General features: G+C 51.9%; 6 protein-coding genes across 6 annotated transcripts; 2 read left to right on the forward strand and 4 right to left on the reverse strand.

Moving 5' to 3' along the window:
* Positions 1-169: 169 nt before the first annotated feature.
* On the forward strand, positions 170-2233 carry CC77DRAFT_1100061 (hypothetical protein; the record flags this gene model as incomplete). The annotated part of the gene is made up of 3 exons (XM_018530045.1): positions 170-482; positions 535-670; positions 730-2233. The coding sequence occupies 3 exons, from the start codon at positions 170-172 to the stop codon at positions 2174-2176; spliced, it is 1896 nt and encodes a 631-aa protein (XP_018379700.1). The 3' UTR covers positions 2177-2233.
* A 1036-nt stretch (positions 2234-3269) lies between these two features.
* On the reverse strand, positions 3270-3796 carry CC77DRAFT_1014093 (hypothetical protein; the record flags this gene model as incomplete). The annotated part of the gene is made up of 3 exons (XM_018523876.1): positions 3270-3332; positions 3381-3554; positions 3608-3796. 3 exons carry the CDS (start codon positions 3794-3796, stop codon positions 3270-3272), a joined length of 426 nt encoding a protein of 141 aa, XP_018379701.1.
* A 701-nt stretch (positions 3797-4497) lies between these two features.
* On the reverse strand, positions 4498-6096 carry CC77DRAFT_1035713 (S-adenosylmethionine decarboxylase; the record flags this gene model as incomplete). The annotated part of the gene is made up of 1 exon (XM_018526954.1): positions 4498-6096. The coding sequence occupies one exon, from the start codon at positions 6094-6096 to the stop codon at positions 4498-4500; it is 1599 nt and encodes a 532-aa protein (XP_018379702.1).
* Positions 6097-7484: 1388 nt separating this feature from the next.
* On the reverse strand, positions 7485-9715 carry CC77DRAFT_1054961 (alpha/beta-hydrolase). Its single transcript, XM_018527825.1, has 5 exons — positions 9653-9715; positions 9458-9594; positions 8784-9206; positions 8113-8731; positions 7485-7954 (listed from the first exon to the last, which is right to left on the reverse strand). The coding sequence occupies exons 1-5, from the start codon at positions 9698-9700 to the stop codon at positions 7658-7660; spliced, it is 1524 nt and encodes a 507-aa protein (XP_018379703.1). The 5' UTR covers positions 9701-9715; the 3' UTR covers positions 7485-7657.
* A 631-nt stretch (positions 9716-10346) lies between these two features.
* CC77DRAFT_1067096 (hypothetical protein) lies at positions 10347-13291 on the reverse strand (the record flags this gene model as incomplete). Its single annotated transcript, XM_018528954.1, has 7 exons — positions 10347-10534; positions 10599-10893; positions 10942-11694; positions 11739-12092; positions 12142-12384; positions 12429-13142; positions 13196-13291. 7 exons carry the CDS (start codon positions 13289-13291, stop codon positions 10347-10349), a joined length of 2643 nt encoding a protein of 880 aa, XP_018379704.1.
* A 217-nt stretch (positions 13292-13508) lies between these two features.
* Positions 13509-16247, forward strand: CC77DRAFT_568745 (TFIIH basal transcription factor complex helicase XPB subunit). The gene has a single exon (XM_018532252.1). The coding sequence runs from the start codon at positions 13753-13755 to the stop codon at positions 16165-16167; it is 2415 nt and encodes an 804-aa protein (XP_018379705.1). The 5' UTR covers positions 13509-13752; the 3' UTR covers positions 16168-16247.
* The last annotated feature ends 17 nt before the right edge of the window (positions 16248-16264 follow it).

Here is a 16264-nt window from a genome sequence, read left to right on the forward strand (position 1 = left end):
CCGACTTCTCATTGAATCAAATAAAATCACATCCCTATCAAAACAAAGCGCATCGACTTCGTTGTGCAAGCGTGATGTGAGCAGACTGCGCACGGGCCCGGGCCGAAGCTAGCTTTGCCGACATACGTCAACATGGACATTTCAACAGCAATGCTCAACTTCAAGCCCGATGCCTCCATGGGTGGCCTCAGTGCCGCGACTGACGATCTTTCGCAAGGCAGGGACGATTGATCGGCTCCCGCTTGCGCGTCGCTGTCGCAATGTCCTCACCTCACGCTCGACGATCCTCCGCGTGCGCTCCGCATCGACACATGTCTCGCCGACCGCGATAAATCTGCGCCCGCACATCCCACCCCGGAACAAGGAGCTGTATGATGCGCTGTCCGCGCTCAGTGGAGCCGCCGAAACATATGTCAATATCAGCAGGCTGCAATTGGCACTGCGGGGTCTCGCCGCGCAGGATGCCGTCACAAGAGTTGCTGGTACGGTATACGCGCAGTACAACTCGAGGAGCTAGCAACTGACGAGATACAGTTCTCGGTCTGAACAGTCAGTTAAGTGCACAGCAGCTTGCACGGCTACTGCTCGCAGATCCGCTGAGTGCTGAAGAGCAGTGGGAGAAGGAGCTTGTGAAGACGAGCGATGGCAACGAGAGGGCGGTACTACTAAAGTATGTGCACTCCTACTGTCGCAGCAGATACCACAGTCTCTAACATGCTTGTTGTACAGATATGGCGATGACCCCGATGCACACACGCCTTCACCCCTCTACAAAGTCCTCTCAATACCCTCACGAACACTCCAGTCGCACAACCTAGAGGTCCTCGTGTCTACCATTAACGTTAATGTCGCCAGATCCGTACCTCATATGACAACGGAGAGCTCTACTGAATCGTTGTTGGTTCCCAAACTCCAGGCCACTTCTGCACGAGGACTACCGGTCCCATACCCAGTACATAAGACATTGGTACTGGGAGAAGGATTAGACAGTGCGATTGCGTTTGGAAGATTCTCGGCGGATGGATTGGAAGAGGCGCAGGAGGTCGTGAAGATGGCTGTTGACCTTCCCGCGCCATCGGAAGAGGCGAAACAAGACACTCATACCGCAAGCGCCCCTATCAATATTCAGGTCGGCACAAAGGCACTCGACAGCTTCCGTGAATCGATTCAGAACTCCATCATATACGAGCGGGGGTGGTTCAAAAGCGGCTTGCCCACGCTGTCGGAGTGGCTGATTCAAGATCTCCAGGCTACAGGCACCTTGAAACCACCAATGAAGACACTTATCAGTTCTATAGCGGATGATGTGGAAGCGAGCATCACGAAACAAGACGCTACAAGATTACAGCAAATCGCTTCCGTTCCAACAGAACAAGATGTAACAAGGTCTATCGTCGGCCATCTTGAAACCTGGGCCGAAAAGTCTCATGCAGAGCTCCGCGATCAGCTCGATGAAGCCTTCACAGCGAAGAACTGGCACAAGCTGGCTTGGTGGAAGCTACTCTGGCGTGTCGACGATGTCACAATGATCAGCTCTGAGATCCTCGAACGGCGATGGCTCATCTCGGCGGAGAAGAACAGCATCTACCTCGCCGGTCGCATGAACCAAGCCGGATTCCCAGATGACGTCCAACACCTCGCTGTCGCTAACATCCCTGAGGTGACAACGCAGGAAACAGCACCGACAGCAGAGAATCCACGAACGGACCTTTCCACCAATGTCCGGAAGCCGATGCCATGGTCTGATCACATTCCTGCTGCTCGCACAGAGCTCATCAATGACACTGTCCCGCCTCTCCAGGCCCTCGCTCAACGACTCATCTTACAGACCTTCAGCACGACGTCCCTCTCTTCTGCTGCATCAGCACTCCTCTACGCCTCAGTATCTTCCTTCTCCGTTTTCGAGGCTTCAGCTGTCGCAGCACTTGGTCTCACATTCTCTCTTCGCCGTATGCAGAAGCTATGGGAAGGTGCTAGAGAATCGTGGGAGGATACCCTGAGAGAAGAAGGGAGACGTACGTTGAAAGGTACAGAGGAAAGGGTCAGATTCATCATCAGGAATGGAGGAAAGGAGTATGTTGAGGATGAAAGCGTTGCTGAGAGGAGGGCAGCGAGGGAAGCTGTAACAAAGGTTAGAGAGGCACTTGAGCGGATGAATGGTGGTGCTGGAAAGTGAAGTGTATGATAGATGTATATGAAGCCGATCCAATATTGCATGGCATGATCTTTCCGTTGTAATGATTGAAACGAGTAAATGTCTTGAGCGATCATCTTCACTCAACCTTCTCGTGGCATAATGGCTGTCAACATCGCTGATTGAAGATACCGCGCAGGCACCCTGACTTGGTGCAATTTACCATACCTTGTTCAATCACACAACCCTATCATGCCCATTCGCCGTGATGCGTGGCTACTCGCAGTGTCAGACTCTGCAGCTTGTCATGCAGTTGCGGAAACACATTCCCATGTTCTGCTGCATAGCATCGTCACCCGGTATCTAGCCTGATCCACTGTGGTTATCTGTCGTTTTCGTTTGTAAAGATTACGAGTGAGCCTGCTATACTGTTACCTACAACATTGCTAACCGTTTTTGACAGTGATGTCACACAGCAAGGAACGAAAGACAGTCTCTGTTAAGACACCGTAGCTAAGGCCTGTTTGTGAGTAACATCGTTACTATATAAAGAGAGAAGAATATGCATCTATATCTTAAACAAGCTAGAGAAGTCACGTTACAGAGGGAGCAAAGGTAAAGGTACTTTTAGTTTGTCATGTACAGAAGAAGACTAGCTAGTTATAAGAGATGTTCTGCAAAGCGTAGATAATAGATTCCGTGCTTAGTTCGGTTGTACCTTTCTTGCTGGGCAAGACGCAGCTAACAAGAAAAACCTGAGATGGAGTGAGATGGAGTTTCCAAACAGAAAGCCGTGCCGCCGCACTATCAAATCGCTGGTTATAAAATGAATGATAACAAATTAAGCATGTCTGTGTTGTGTGGTCAGCGATGTTAAAGAGGGAAAGTTAGAGGAACAAGTTCATGTGGCCTTACCAAAATCAAGGTGAGGAGGACATCACGCTGTCTTTCTTCTTGAAGTAAACCTAGGAATTGAGGCGTGAAGATAGTTCCTGAATAAGTTGCTGTGCTGTGCTCTCTCTTTCTTAGTCAAGTTGTTCTATTTGACGTAGAGCAGTTGGTCTTTAGGGACCTTTTCCTTAGCTATAAAGATCTTCTCCGGCTTTGACTTAGCTGATTCGCAGTAAATAAACCATCATTCGCTTGTGCCTTTAGCACTAGTACTGCTATAAAGTTCAAAGTCATAGCCATAGTTAATCTGTTGTTGGTTAGAAAGATGATCTGTGAGTAGACAAGAGATGCGCACCTCGAGCTCAGACTTCTCTTTCTTTGCGTTTGCAACATTAACATCGCTCTTTGCCTTGGCCTCGTACTTCTTTCTGACCTTCCGGTCTTCTTCTTGTTCTTTGGCATGGAGGGTTTCCTTCACTTCTTTCACGCTCGAACTTCTAAGCAGGTCGTGATTACCCTTTAAGTCGCCCTAGTTATACACAGTTAGTACTGATATGAAGCGAAAGATACTTTGTCACGTACCCGTCTTCCACGGACAGACACGCTTGGTGTTATTGTCTTTCTACGCTTTCGAGATCGAACTGGCAAAATCGGCTCGTTGTCTTCGCCGTCTGATGGAACATAATCATAATCGTCGTTGTCGAGATCGAACGGTATATCTTTCATGTCGGACAATGCTCTCGCAGGGCGTTTTGCACGCGAAGATGACATATCGACGATAACAAATAATAGTAGATACGCAAGAAGTAGAGATAGTATGATTGTTCGAGTAAGGAGGTTGTAGATAGGTAGACTGGAGTGTAAGAATCTAAACCTTCAACCCACGGAAGACAAACTTATATAGTACATGCTACTACTCCTACAGGCGGTCAAATAGTCGGGGATCTGTCTCTCACCCCTAATGCAATAGGTTACTTACCTACCCCGCCTTTACAACGAGATGATGATAAAGTATAGGTAAAGGCAAATGGCGGTATGTTGAGAGCGATAAGAGTCAGGCAGCGGTGTCTAGAGGACAGACAGCGAGTGGCTGGCACCATACTTCTCCCGCGTTTGCAACGAGTGGTGATGAAAATGAAACAAACAAGCACAAGTGCTAGGGCTGCAGCGGGTGGGGACAGCAGGGCAAATGCTGCGCAGAAGTGGACAACGTAAGGTTCAGGAATTACCTGGATGTCTTTTTTTCAGTGGAGAAGAACAAGCGCTTAAGGTTGTAAGTATTGTGAAGTTGCGAGATGAAATATGTAGTTTGAAAGCGAAGTTTAATTAGGAACTTGACCAAACATCCTACCAAACGCTGGCTAGACATTGTAGTGACTGTGTCGCAACGCGAGACAAAAGACGCAACAAATACAATCGCAAAAGCTAGAAATATCCTGCTACCCGACAATAGAAATCTGTTGCAGGCCCGCCTAGAAGATCTCACCAAGACGAGGCTTTCCACCCTTCCAATCGTCACGCTCGTAGTAACGGAAGACCAAGTCGTAGCCATCTAGGTCGTGCACGATGCGGTCAACGCGACGGTATCCTGCGATTGACTCCATCCTCTTGGCCTTCTCAACATTCTTGCCAGGCATCTCATCAGCAGTAGGCTTGGCCTCAAATAGAGTGACACTGAACCTGCCAGGCTTGAAGATACCGACTACATGCTCGACCACATCAGCGGTCTCTCGGCCGGTCTGGCGGGCAGGCACGTTGGTCTCGAAGGAGGCGTAGGAACACTGAGGCTCGGGCGTAACGTGCACAGTGAAGTAATGCGTGGCATCAGAACCCTTCTTAGAGCCGTTGGGAGCACCGCCCGGAGCGGGAATAACACCGTTAGCAGAGAAGCCGCATGGTGTGAAAAGATAAGCGTCGATGCGAGCGTCAGGGTACTTGGAGGTAGGGTAGACATCAGCCAATCCACAGTGCTCAGAGACGACAGTGCCAAGCGTGTGGCCCTCGGTGGTCAGCTCTTCAGGGAACGTGAGCTCCTCGTCAGAGTTGAAACCGGAATGGTCAGAAGACGTCTGCTCGAACACGTCGAAGCTGTCATCAGAGGTGTGCGTGTTGGCAGTGGAGTTGAGAATAGTAGAGCCACCGAGACTCTCGCTCTGACCATTCTCTTCCGCAATAGTGCCGAGAGATTGGATGGCATTCTTGCGAGCTTCACGAGCCCTCTGAATGTAGCGACCTTCCGCAACCGCACTTGCGTCCTCTAGATAGAACTGACGAGCGTTCTTCTCGTCGAGGTCGGTCATCAGGATTTCCAGAGTCTCGTCCTCTTCTTCGTCGGTGGCCTGTTCGCGCAACAAGCGCTGGGGATGGCTCACAAACTTGGTTTCGGTGTCAGGCACAAGCTTCTCCTCACCAGGACTGGGAGGAGGAGTGAGGCTGGTGTCTGGACCGGTAATGTAGAGGTACCAATGTTCGCCGTTCATCTTGCCAATCATGTAGGCACTGCCACCCTGGAAACGGTCGTCAAGGTAACGAACCTCATCGCGCCAGCTGCGGTGGGGTCCACGCTGCTGGTCAGGGTAGAGGTAGTTCTTCCTGCTGTAAAACACGCGGTATGGTGTGGCGGCTGGCGCAATACCGGATGCCTTGGGGGCAACGTAAGGGAAGCCAGCGTCTGCAGCAATCTCCAGCATGCGAGTAAGGCCCCAAAGCAGAGTAGTAGTTCCGCAGGTCTTGAGCACCACCTTGTGGGGGAACACAAACATGCTCGACTCGGACAAGAGGTATGCATCGACATGCTCAGACTCGATGACGGAGAGAACCTTGCAGTTGACCAGATCGAGCATGTCCTTCCAGGTATCCGCCGACACCTTCTTCAGTCCAGCTGGACCGGCCTGTCCAGGCAGTTCAGTAGCGGAAGCGCTGAACCATACTTCCAGGAGCTTCTCGGGACCCTCGAAAGAGTTGGTAGAGTCGAGATCGATAGTAGCCTCCTTGTTGATGGTCAAGTGAGGGGTGCCAATATGCGACGAGGGCGAGGCAGTGTAGTGCTGAGGAATCTCAGTAGCGACCATCTCTCGATTGTGTGGCTGTCGCGCGCACAGAACGGATAGGATAGGTGTGTTTGTTGGCCGAGTTTGTACAGAGGCTGTGAGAGGTGGCTAGCTATGAAGCTATGTGCAGCTCAACCTCGCTCAGACAAGCAATGCGGTGCTCGCCTGAGAAGAAGTGGCCCACGGGTCGCAAAGAGTAGGCGAGGCTGGCGTGTGCCAGCAGCAGTTTATGGAGAATAGGGTAACCGACCGTAGTCGATGTTAGGGAGGTCGGGCGTTGAGGGGAATAAACGAGGCCTTGCGCCGGGAAATGGTGGCAGTCGTGGGGGTCCTCGCGATACCAGATTCCGATACCCTGGGCAAGTATCGGGTCCAGCAGACGAGGAGATCTGCTTAAGAGGATATGGTAATTGGTGGTGGGTTGGAGGGCGTGGTGGGTGTTATCGAGGCCTGTGGAGGTCAGCGCTGGCCGTTTGGATGTCTTGCACACTGCTTCACGCGGAGACAACGACTCACTTCGCAGGCTTGGACAGAAATCGTACCAGGTCCTCTCGACGCATAGAAGAGCCGAAGTGGGCGGCAACAGGTGGTCTGCGGGCTACCGTAGCCTAGGCAGTGGTGTAGAGGGAGAAGAGTAGGTCTGCCAGCGTGACGACGGAAGTCTGGTGGGGAGCGTAGAGCAGAAAAGTCAATGCAATGGCGTTGGGCGCTGATAGAATCTGCCTATGGATGAGCCGGCCAACTTCTCAAAGATAGTCGCAAGCTGTAGGTGGACAGATGTGGGCGTGTTGAGGATGTCAGAAGAGCGACGTACTGTGCGCAGTGGAAGCAAACTTGACTAGGGCAATTTAACGTGCGTGCAGCTGGGGCGACGTCGTGGGAGCTTCGGGCCTTCACGCGACACGATTTTTAACGAGTGCGGTGTTTTCGCATCAGGACGTCACCGCCTGTCCCAAGTGGCTGGAGCGCCCCGCCGCCTGCCACTGCACCCGACTCAGCCAAGTCGTTTGCGGGTATTGCGTCCGCCACCGTGTGCCTGACACACGACCTGAGAAGGTCCGACTTGTGTTGCTGCCATGATCGGCTGCCGTTATATGCATCAGGGAACATGCTACCATCCCCTATCCGCGCTATACCCTGCCTGGTCTAGCCGTCCGTCGTTGCGGCTTTACACGTAGTACCTTTGGTACCTGATATTACCAGCACAGCCTTACGCCCTCACCCAGTACCCGATGGGCATATGCTGCATCCTCCTTTACAATCTCGTTCACCAAGCTATCCCAGCCGCATCGTTGCAACAGACCGCCCACCACAACTAACGCTAAACCATGCGTGGTTTGATATAGTCAACTTGATTATATCGCCCGAAATAACAATCGTAGAGAGCTGCATATACATGTATATCACATCGCCATAAGGATGCCAGACCCTATTGCATCAGCACAGCCCCTGCAACCAACAAGCATCCTCCCAGCAACCCATGGCCACGGGCCGAAACACCATGCACGCCATCCAGCCTTCAGCTCTAAATGCATACAACAAACCTGATATACCTATATCTTCAATCAACACTCATTACAACCTAACTTTCCCTAACAGGCATCTCCAACTTCACCTTCCCTCTGTCCATCATCGTTGCGAAACACTCCCTCAGATCTAGCACTAGCGCATCCGGGGCTTCGAAGCCTGGTAACGTCGCAGGGCGACCGGCATGACGCTTCACCCAGGATATGTCCCAAGAGCTCGCACCCCACATGAGCGGTGTCGCGTTACTGCTGTTGGGAGGGAGGAAAGTGGAGATGCCCAGGGGAGTACCTGTGAAGGTTTGGTATGAGGGGGATTGCATGTCCATGTGTGCGCGGCGGAGCCAGCGGAGAGCCTAGTTGCGGGAGGACGTCAGCAGGAATAACCATGAAGAAAATCTCAAAAACGAGCCACTGTAGCTTTGGACAGGTCTCCAGCGGCAAATATGCGTCACGCACGAGTACCCCCAGCCTTCTCAACACCCACGCGTCAAACAAATGAAAGGTAACGTACCGCTTCAGGCCCAGGCAACCACTGCAACATTGTAAAGTTTAGTACCTCCGTCGGGCTCCACGTATAGCTTCTCCCATCGCCTTCAGCTCTTCCCGGGCTCGTCGTATCCCCGGGTCGCTCCGTAGATGTTGAACGCAACTCGTCCTGTTCTTCTTGCTCTTCGTCGCCACCCTGCATCTCCAGCTCAACAGGCGAGAGGAACGGACTCCTCGATCGGGACGACGAGAGCGGACGCTGTGGCAGATCCCTCGTATGAATGACATCCAGCAGAGCGGCTAGCAACCCAACCGGTGAATCGCACAAAGAGAAAGCCAGTGTCTGCGGCCGGAGGGAGTAGAGTCGATGCAGTGTAGGCCCTAGCGGCTCACCGTCATACATCCCGTCCTGTATGGCGAGGTGTTTTTCGGCCATACTCTGTGATGGAGCCTGCACTTCACTAGGCATGTAACCAAAGCTCAGCAACGGCACTTTTGCCTTTGTCAACTTAGCAACACGGTACTTGAAATACCGCATGGCTCCACTCTTCAACTTTGGCTTGTCAAACGACGGATTCGCTGTATGCACTGCCAAACAACTTTTTGAATGTCTCAGCGCCAGTGCACGACAGATGCCGAAGCCCCTAACAAGGTTCGTTAGCTACCACATCTCAGACTGATTAGCATCCTACCTACCATCCCGTTCCATGCGCAACAAACTGCGCATACCCCAGCCTTCCCATCAGCTTCTGAAATACTTCCACCGTTCTGTGCAACCCAAATTCCTCTTCCATACTGGCATCGCTAAATCCGAAACCCGGTATGCTCGGCGCGACGACATGAAAAGCCTGTTGTGGGCTGTCGCCGTACCCTGGTAGAGAATGCGGATCTGTTAATCCGTCAATGACGCGTTGAATCTCTATGAACGAAGAAGGCCATGTATGGCAGAGAAGTAAAGGGATGGCGTTGGGATGCTTGGATCGCTTGTGTACAAAGTGTATGCGTAGCGATTTGGTAGCGGTAGGAGGGGCGACAGAGGGCACAGTGATGGTCGTGCGGTATTGGGGCAGGGTGGAGTTGAAGCGGGATTCGGCGGCGCGCCAGTCATAGCCTTCTAGCCTGTGAGATTGTTAGTTTCAAGGAATGTTTGGTGTGGAATTCATGTGCGATGCGAGAGACAACACAGCTAGTTGTTCTCTAAGTGAGGTGGATCCATCATAATGCTTGTGAGATCGTGTAGTGGTAAGTCCTGATTCTCATAGGAGTCATAATCTTTCCATCGCAGTACAGCAATACACGTCTTTGCGGATCCCACTCTCGATTTTTTCCTACACGCAAGTACAATTTTGAAAAAGTAGAAGCTAACATACCAGAAGTCTAAAAGCGGCTCAAGCACACTCTTCGGTGTACCCTGCCCCCATCTCCTCTCGTTCGGTAACTCAAGTTCACGCGGTAAACGCGTCAACTCAAGTTTTTTCTTCGTAAGCTCAAGGTACTTGGCAGATACCTATGTCGCAATTAGGCCAACCTGCCCATTGGTACACCAAAGGTAAGGATATACGCACGTGCATACTATACGTGGTAATGGCTTCATCGTCGTGGGGCGCCGCCATGATACGGGCTTAGAGCTTGATCGAGGTTATTCTTTTTCCAATCTGTTGCCGATATTATTCACATGGTATCTTGCTAAGAGTATAGTGCACGTACCTTTATGGAGCGTCATGTATATCCTAATCTGGTTGTTAAACACCCTGTTCCCACAAACAGGCCGTGATAATTTTCGCTAAAGACTCGGTACCAAAGATTGATCAAAGGGTATATCAGTGCGGAGAAGTAGAATGTATACCACTAGCTAGTGGAAGCACTACATAACCATAACGTACCTCCGCATAACACTATCACTTGTCGCGATGGCATATCAAGATAAGATCGTCCCGAGGCGCGTCAGAGACGGCTTAGAGCTTGCGCGTTTTGCTTCACTGTCAAACCATGGGAAAGATCTAGAAGCGCCTCATAGAGATTCATCCGTTGTTGTTGGTTATCTATCCCTAGTCTACCGACGTGTGGCGAGTGTTGTGGCTGTGCAGCCGGGCTAAACATGATCGGCAAATGTCAGGCTTCGATTGGGGTAAAAAGCCTAACCTGCATTTCAGGCACACCAATCAGCGTTCACGGTGCAACTAGCTCTCTTTAATATGATGATAGAAGCTGTGGCCAATTTTTGCCATGTGGCTGGAATAGCATGGTCGTGACATGTCGCTACACGTCCCTAACAGTGTTGGCGCCGGCATTACCGCTGCTCGCTGGGGAGCGTTGCGCAGCTTGATTTGTGACCCCGCGCAAGTTGAGGGAGCCAATTCGCTGCACAAGATTGCTCCCTACCGCATCTACAGCCCCTCTTGGCTGTAGTAGTGAAGGAGCTGTAGCCCCAACTTCTTGAACCTTGACTAAATGTAGGTGTGCGAAGTTAGTCCGTGTCTCACATGCACTTCATACATGGGCATTACTTACACAATCTTATGCTAGTGTTGTTCCAAACCCCGGCAGTACCCTTGGCTACAAGCATCTCGGCCGCGAAAACGAATCCCCAGAGTAGCGACTCGTACCAGCCCAAAGATAAGGCTGACCATTCAAAGAGATGTACCCTGATAGGCGAAGGTTCAATTCCGCGTATCTCAGTCTCGCGAATAGTTTTCAATGCTTCTGCCGTGTCGTTGGAGCTGCCTGAGCTAGGCATCTTGGGACCGAGCTCCGATATCAGCATAAGAATGGTATGTAGCGGTAGCTCCGAAAGCCATCCTTCCAGCTGCGAACAAGATTAGATAAGTCTGTTATTGAGGTTGAGTTCACTTACCCATGGGACAGATGGTGTGAAGAACTCATTGGTAGCCAAGGCCGGACCGGCTGCACTATGTAGACTGGTCATGCTGTTCTGCCGGGAGAAAGCAGGCTGGCCTACTGGCATCTTGCCTCTTGCTTTCTCTGACATACCTCTTACCTGGGACGGTACAGAGTCTTCCACAGATGATGCTATCGACGCACTTCTGGAAGCGCCCGACTGCGACGGTACGGGAGACCTTGATGGTTCTGAGGGTCGTGCATCTTCCGCGTCCGAGTCGTCATCGTCATCGCCAATAGCGAAAGCACTGTCCTCTTCTGGTACGTTGCCCAAGGTAGGTGTCCGGGCTACTGTGGGACTTCGGAGGCTATCGATAGAGCTGGTGCGAGTGAGGTCTTCGCCGCCCTCCTTACGTTGCTGATTCTGCCGCTCGATCTCTTCTTGTCCGCTTTCCAAGGTGAAATCTCTTAGCGCCTGGAACCTCTTCCGTGATCGTACGATAGCGTACACCAGGTTGGGATTGTGTTGGTATTGATGTTCAATCATGGCGTTAAGAACCTCTAGTAGTGAGTGCAGAAGAGTGTGATTGTTCTCGTTTGCAAAAAGGAAACTAGGAGATGACATGGAAGCAAACAGTTGGAGCAGTTTAGAGCTCGAGGCGCGCCCGATGTTCTGGACATAGGCCGCAATGTTGTTGAGGATTGCGAGTAACGCAGGATAAATGGCGTCTAATCTGCCTTTGCCAGTTGTGAGTAGGGTATAAATGGACTGACACAATTAGCAGATGTATAGTCTTTCATTGTCGTACTCACCGTAATAACGTAGTCGGCGTAGGTACCGTGGAAATTGGGTATCCGTATGCTAGCCGGAAGCGACTCCTGTCCCTCAAATGTCTTATTGAGGCTCTTGCCAAATTGCGGCTCAACACTCAATGTCTGGAGTACGAAGATGCACATACGCACAAGACCCTGCTTTGATGGGTCGTTGCGCTGGTCGATGGCGTAGTAAAGCACCAGCACGACGAAATCATGAGCTCTGTCAGTATCAATGATGAAGGAACGGAAACGCTTGTTGCACTGCAGAGCCTCCCAAAAGAGCATGATCATCTCGGGTGCCCATGTGAGTGACTTATGGCTGCCAGGAAGGTAGGAGGTGTTGGCTTGGAGCTATACTATGTCAGCAAAAGGAAAGTGGTATTCTAGACATGTCGCATACTGGCTGATTCAGTATCCTTGTCATACCGTCGACCAGGAATTGGAAGTCTTGAGGACGGTGCAGACGGCCAAGGAAATGGCGGAAGAAATTCTTGGGTGCCGGACCGTTGCCAGACTCAGGTATGGGGTACAGGATCAGTACCAAAAGTAATTGTAGGCAATATGTGACCAGGACCTGTCTCTGGTCCTTGAAGACGACGTGGTCATATGGCACGCGCCATGTGGCGGGGTTGTATTTGAGGGTCTGCGGGGGTCAGCAGTGCACAAGATAGCGTGCGATACACTCACGGTATTCAGGAGGGAGCAGAGAACGGACAGGACAACCTGTTTGTCTGGACACGTCGCGATATATGTAATGGCCTTGACGCCCTTGACTGGGAGCACACCCGCAGACATGTACATGGACTTGCTTGCCAAAGTAAGCAGCAGGCGCAGGATCTCGGTCCGGTTGCTCTCAAACTCCTTGGTGGAGGCGACAGGCGTGTTGCAACCTACGCCACTCTGCCATATCGCATACGTGACCTTGTTCTTGCCTGCTGTGACCTTGGGAAGAGTGAATTCGGAGAAGAAGAGAAGGTCAATCAGCGTGTCGATAATCTCCTCGGCCAGCGGCTTGGCTTTCTCGAACTCGGGCTCCTTCTCTGTGGGCGTCTGCTCTGGGTCGGCCTCGTCGAAGATGACCTCGCTTCGCACCAGCTGGCCCCGCCGACTGCGCTTCCGCCGCGCAGCCCAGAAAAAGTGGTCCTCCCATGTCTCGAGATGGTCGGCCTCATACAGAAAGGGCAGTAGTCGCGTCAGGACCCTTATGCAGTTGAGGGCATCGCGCTCGGGCGCTAGCTCAGGGTCAGGGAAAGAGGGGTGGTTGCGCAGGACTATGAGGCGTGAGGTAACGGCGAGGATGAGCGTCTCGAGATTAGCTAGGTTGTTGTCGCGGGTGCGGCGAATGTCTGCGGGCGAGAAGAGCGAGAAGACATCCTCAGTCGACTCGGGTAGCTCCCAGAACTGGCGCCATGGTCAGCACAGCAACAGCATAGAGAGCAACGAGCAGAGCATACGCCAGTCCAATAAGCGTCATCGGCAGGGATTTGCTTGGGTTCAGACAGGCGAAAGACGCCTTGCTTGAAGGAGAGTTTTGAATCGGATGCACCCATTGGGAAGCATGTCACGTCCTCATGTGCGCATTCTATGTGCTGGGAATAGACACGGTAGTCGTGGTGGTGAGCAGCCCTGGAGAACAGCCTCGCCGAGAGTGACGTCGGCAGGGCCCCCCTAGCAAACGCCGGCTATTCACATGCTTTCGCGTCTGGGCGCGTTACAACCTAAATGTTCACCACTGACCTGCCTTGCTGCTAGTCGCCGTCGTCTCGCACTCGCATAGTCATCCCTCGCCCCAGCCTGTCTGACTGTGTCTTTAGAACCAAGACGCCAGAAATGCAGGTGCCATACGTCATTACATAATCACCGCTGCGCCTTCCTCTTCCTTTGCCTACTGCCTCCGCCACCAACTACCTCACCAGCAACCGCTCTTCGTCGATATCGCCTGTCTACAATCCCATCGCCTCACCATCCGCCTGTCCCTCTGCACCGGTATCTCACGCAGGCAGTCGCCACGATGCCACCCAAACGCAAGCTCGCGCAGACTGCAGCAGACGCCGAGGCCGAAGATGGCTGGGACGACAACGATGAGGGGCCCATGAGCGACCAGGAGACGTTCGATCAACTCAAGGAAGAGTTCGACGTCAAGGCCATGACAAAGCGGGCGCGCGCTGGACGGGTTAGAGATGCGGCGGCCGATCTCTTCAGAAAGTCAGACCAGTGGAGCGCGCCGCTCAAGCCTGACCACTACAACCGCCCGCTCTGGGTCAACGATGCGGGTGGCATCATCCTCGAGTCTTTTCATCCTCTCTTCGATGAAGCTCAGGACTTTTTGATCAACATCGCCGAGCCGCAGTCGCGTGTCTCCAAGATGCATGAGTATCAACTTACCACCCACAGCCTCTTCGCCGCCGTCAGTGTTGGCCATTCCAAGCAAGAAATCATCGAGAAGCTCGACCGCTATTCCAAGACAGCCCTGTCTGCCGCTATTGTACAGTTCGTCGAGAAGTCTACCTCCGCCTTCGGCAAGGCAAAGATCGTGCTCAAGAAGACGTTATCGTACATCGAGAGTGAGGATCCTGCCATACTTCAAAAACTTCTCCGCGACCCTGTAGTCGCCGAATGCCGAGCAGACTCAACGGATGGGCTCATTAAGGAGGCCGCACCTAAGATCGGACAGATGGCTATCCCAGGTACAAAGTTGGCTGCTGGTGCCAACAACATGGCACAGCAGCAACAGCCAGAAGCTGCCCAGAATCCGCCACCAAGCGATATGATTGCCACGCTCCGAGAGGACGATGACGATGACGAAGTTGCCCAAGTTCACTCGTTCCAGATCAGAAGCGAGGAGCGCGAAAAGGTCGTCAAACGCTGCCGAAGCATTGGCCTGCCGCTCACCGAAGAATATGATTTCAACAACGACGATACCAACCCGAACCTTGAAATCGATCTCAAGCCCCATGCACAGATCAGATACTACCAGGAAAAGGCTTTGAGTAAAATGTTCTCAAACTCTCGAGCGCGTTCAGGTATCATTGTGTTGCCTTGTGGTGCAGGTAAGACTTTGGTCGGCATCACAGCCGCCTGTGGTGTCAAGAAATCAGTCATTGTCCTGTGCACGAGCGCCATGTCAGTCGTGCAATGGCGAGCTGAATTTATCAAATGGTCCAACATAAATCCAGAGGATGTTGCCGTTTTCACTGCAGATAACAAGACTAGATTCCCGCGCCAGGCCGGTATCATCATCAGCACCTACTCTATGATCAGTAACGCTAGGAAACGTTCGCACGATGCCGAGAAGGTTATGCAGTTTATCCGTGAGAGAGAATGGGGACTGCTGATTGCTGACGAGGTGCACGTTGTACCCGCCAACATCTTCAAGAAGGTCACATATGAGATTGCGTCCCACGCAAAGTTGGGGCTTACAGCTACACTACTGCGAGAAGATGACAAGATCGATGACCTCAACTTCCTGATTGGACCCAAGCTGTACGAAGCTAACTGGCAAGAGCTATCAGAACAAGGCCATATTGCCAAGGTCCAGTGCGCTGAAGTCTGGTGCCAGATGACACCCGAATTTTACACAGAGTGGCTCAAGCCTTCGTCCCTACAAAAGCGTGCACTACTCTCCATCATGAATCCCAAGAAGTTCCAAGCCTGTCAGTTCCTGATTAACTACCACGAGTCACGAGGAGACAAGATTATCGTCTTTTCTGACAACGTCTACGCGTTGGAGAAATACTCACGTAAACTTGGCAAGGCATACATTTACGGCGCAACACCTCAACAAGAACGTCTCCGTATTTTGGAGAACTTTCAACACAATGAGCTTGTCAACACTATCTTCTTGTCCAAGATTGGTGACACTAGTCTGGATTTACCCGAGGCGACGTGCCTTATACAAATCTCTTCTCACTACGGTTCTCGTCGTCAAGAAGCACAACGCCTGGGCAGAATCCTGAGGGCGAAGCGTAGGAACGACGAAGGCTTCAATGCCTTCTTCTACTCGCTAGTCTCCAAGGATACAGACGAGATGTACTATTCGTCAAAGCGCCAGGCTTTCCTAGTCGATCAAGGATATGCCTTCAAGGTCATCACTCGTCTCGAAGGCTTAGAGAATTTCTCACAACTGGCGTTCGCAACACCACAGGAGCGTCGAGAGCTTCTTATGGACGTCCTACTCGCTCGTGAAGAAGACGCCAAGGAAGAGAGGATCGAGGGTGACGCGTTCGGTACCAAATATGCGTCCAACAAGGGCAACAAGAAGAAGAACGGTGTGAGAAGGGCAGCCGGTACACTTTCCGAGTTGTCTGGAGGTCAGACCATGGCGTACATGGAAGTCAACAAGAGCAGAAACAAGGAACTCAAGGGCACCAAGGGTGTTCAAAACGCTTTCATGCGAAAATTGGCCAGGTCTGGGGCCAAGAAGTGAGATGCGTACGATACCAATTTGCGTGTAGATCACGATTTGCATTCTTACGGCGTTATCATTTCGGGACTGGCGAGTTGAGAGTTGCGGACGGTCAACA

The sequence above is a fragment of the Alternaria alternata genome, assembly GCF_001642055.1.
Source record: "Alternaria alternata strain SRC1lrK2f unplaced genomic scaffold CC77scaffold_33, whole genome shotgun sequence".
Lineage (NCBI taxonomy): Eukaryota > Fungi > Ascomycota > Dothideomycetes > Pleosporales > Pleosporaceae > Alternaria > Alternaria alternata.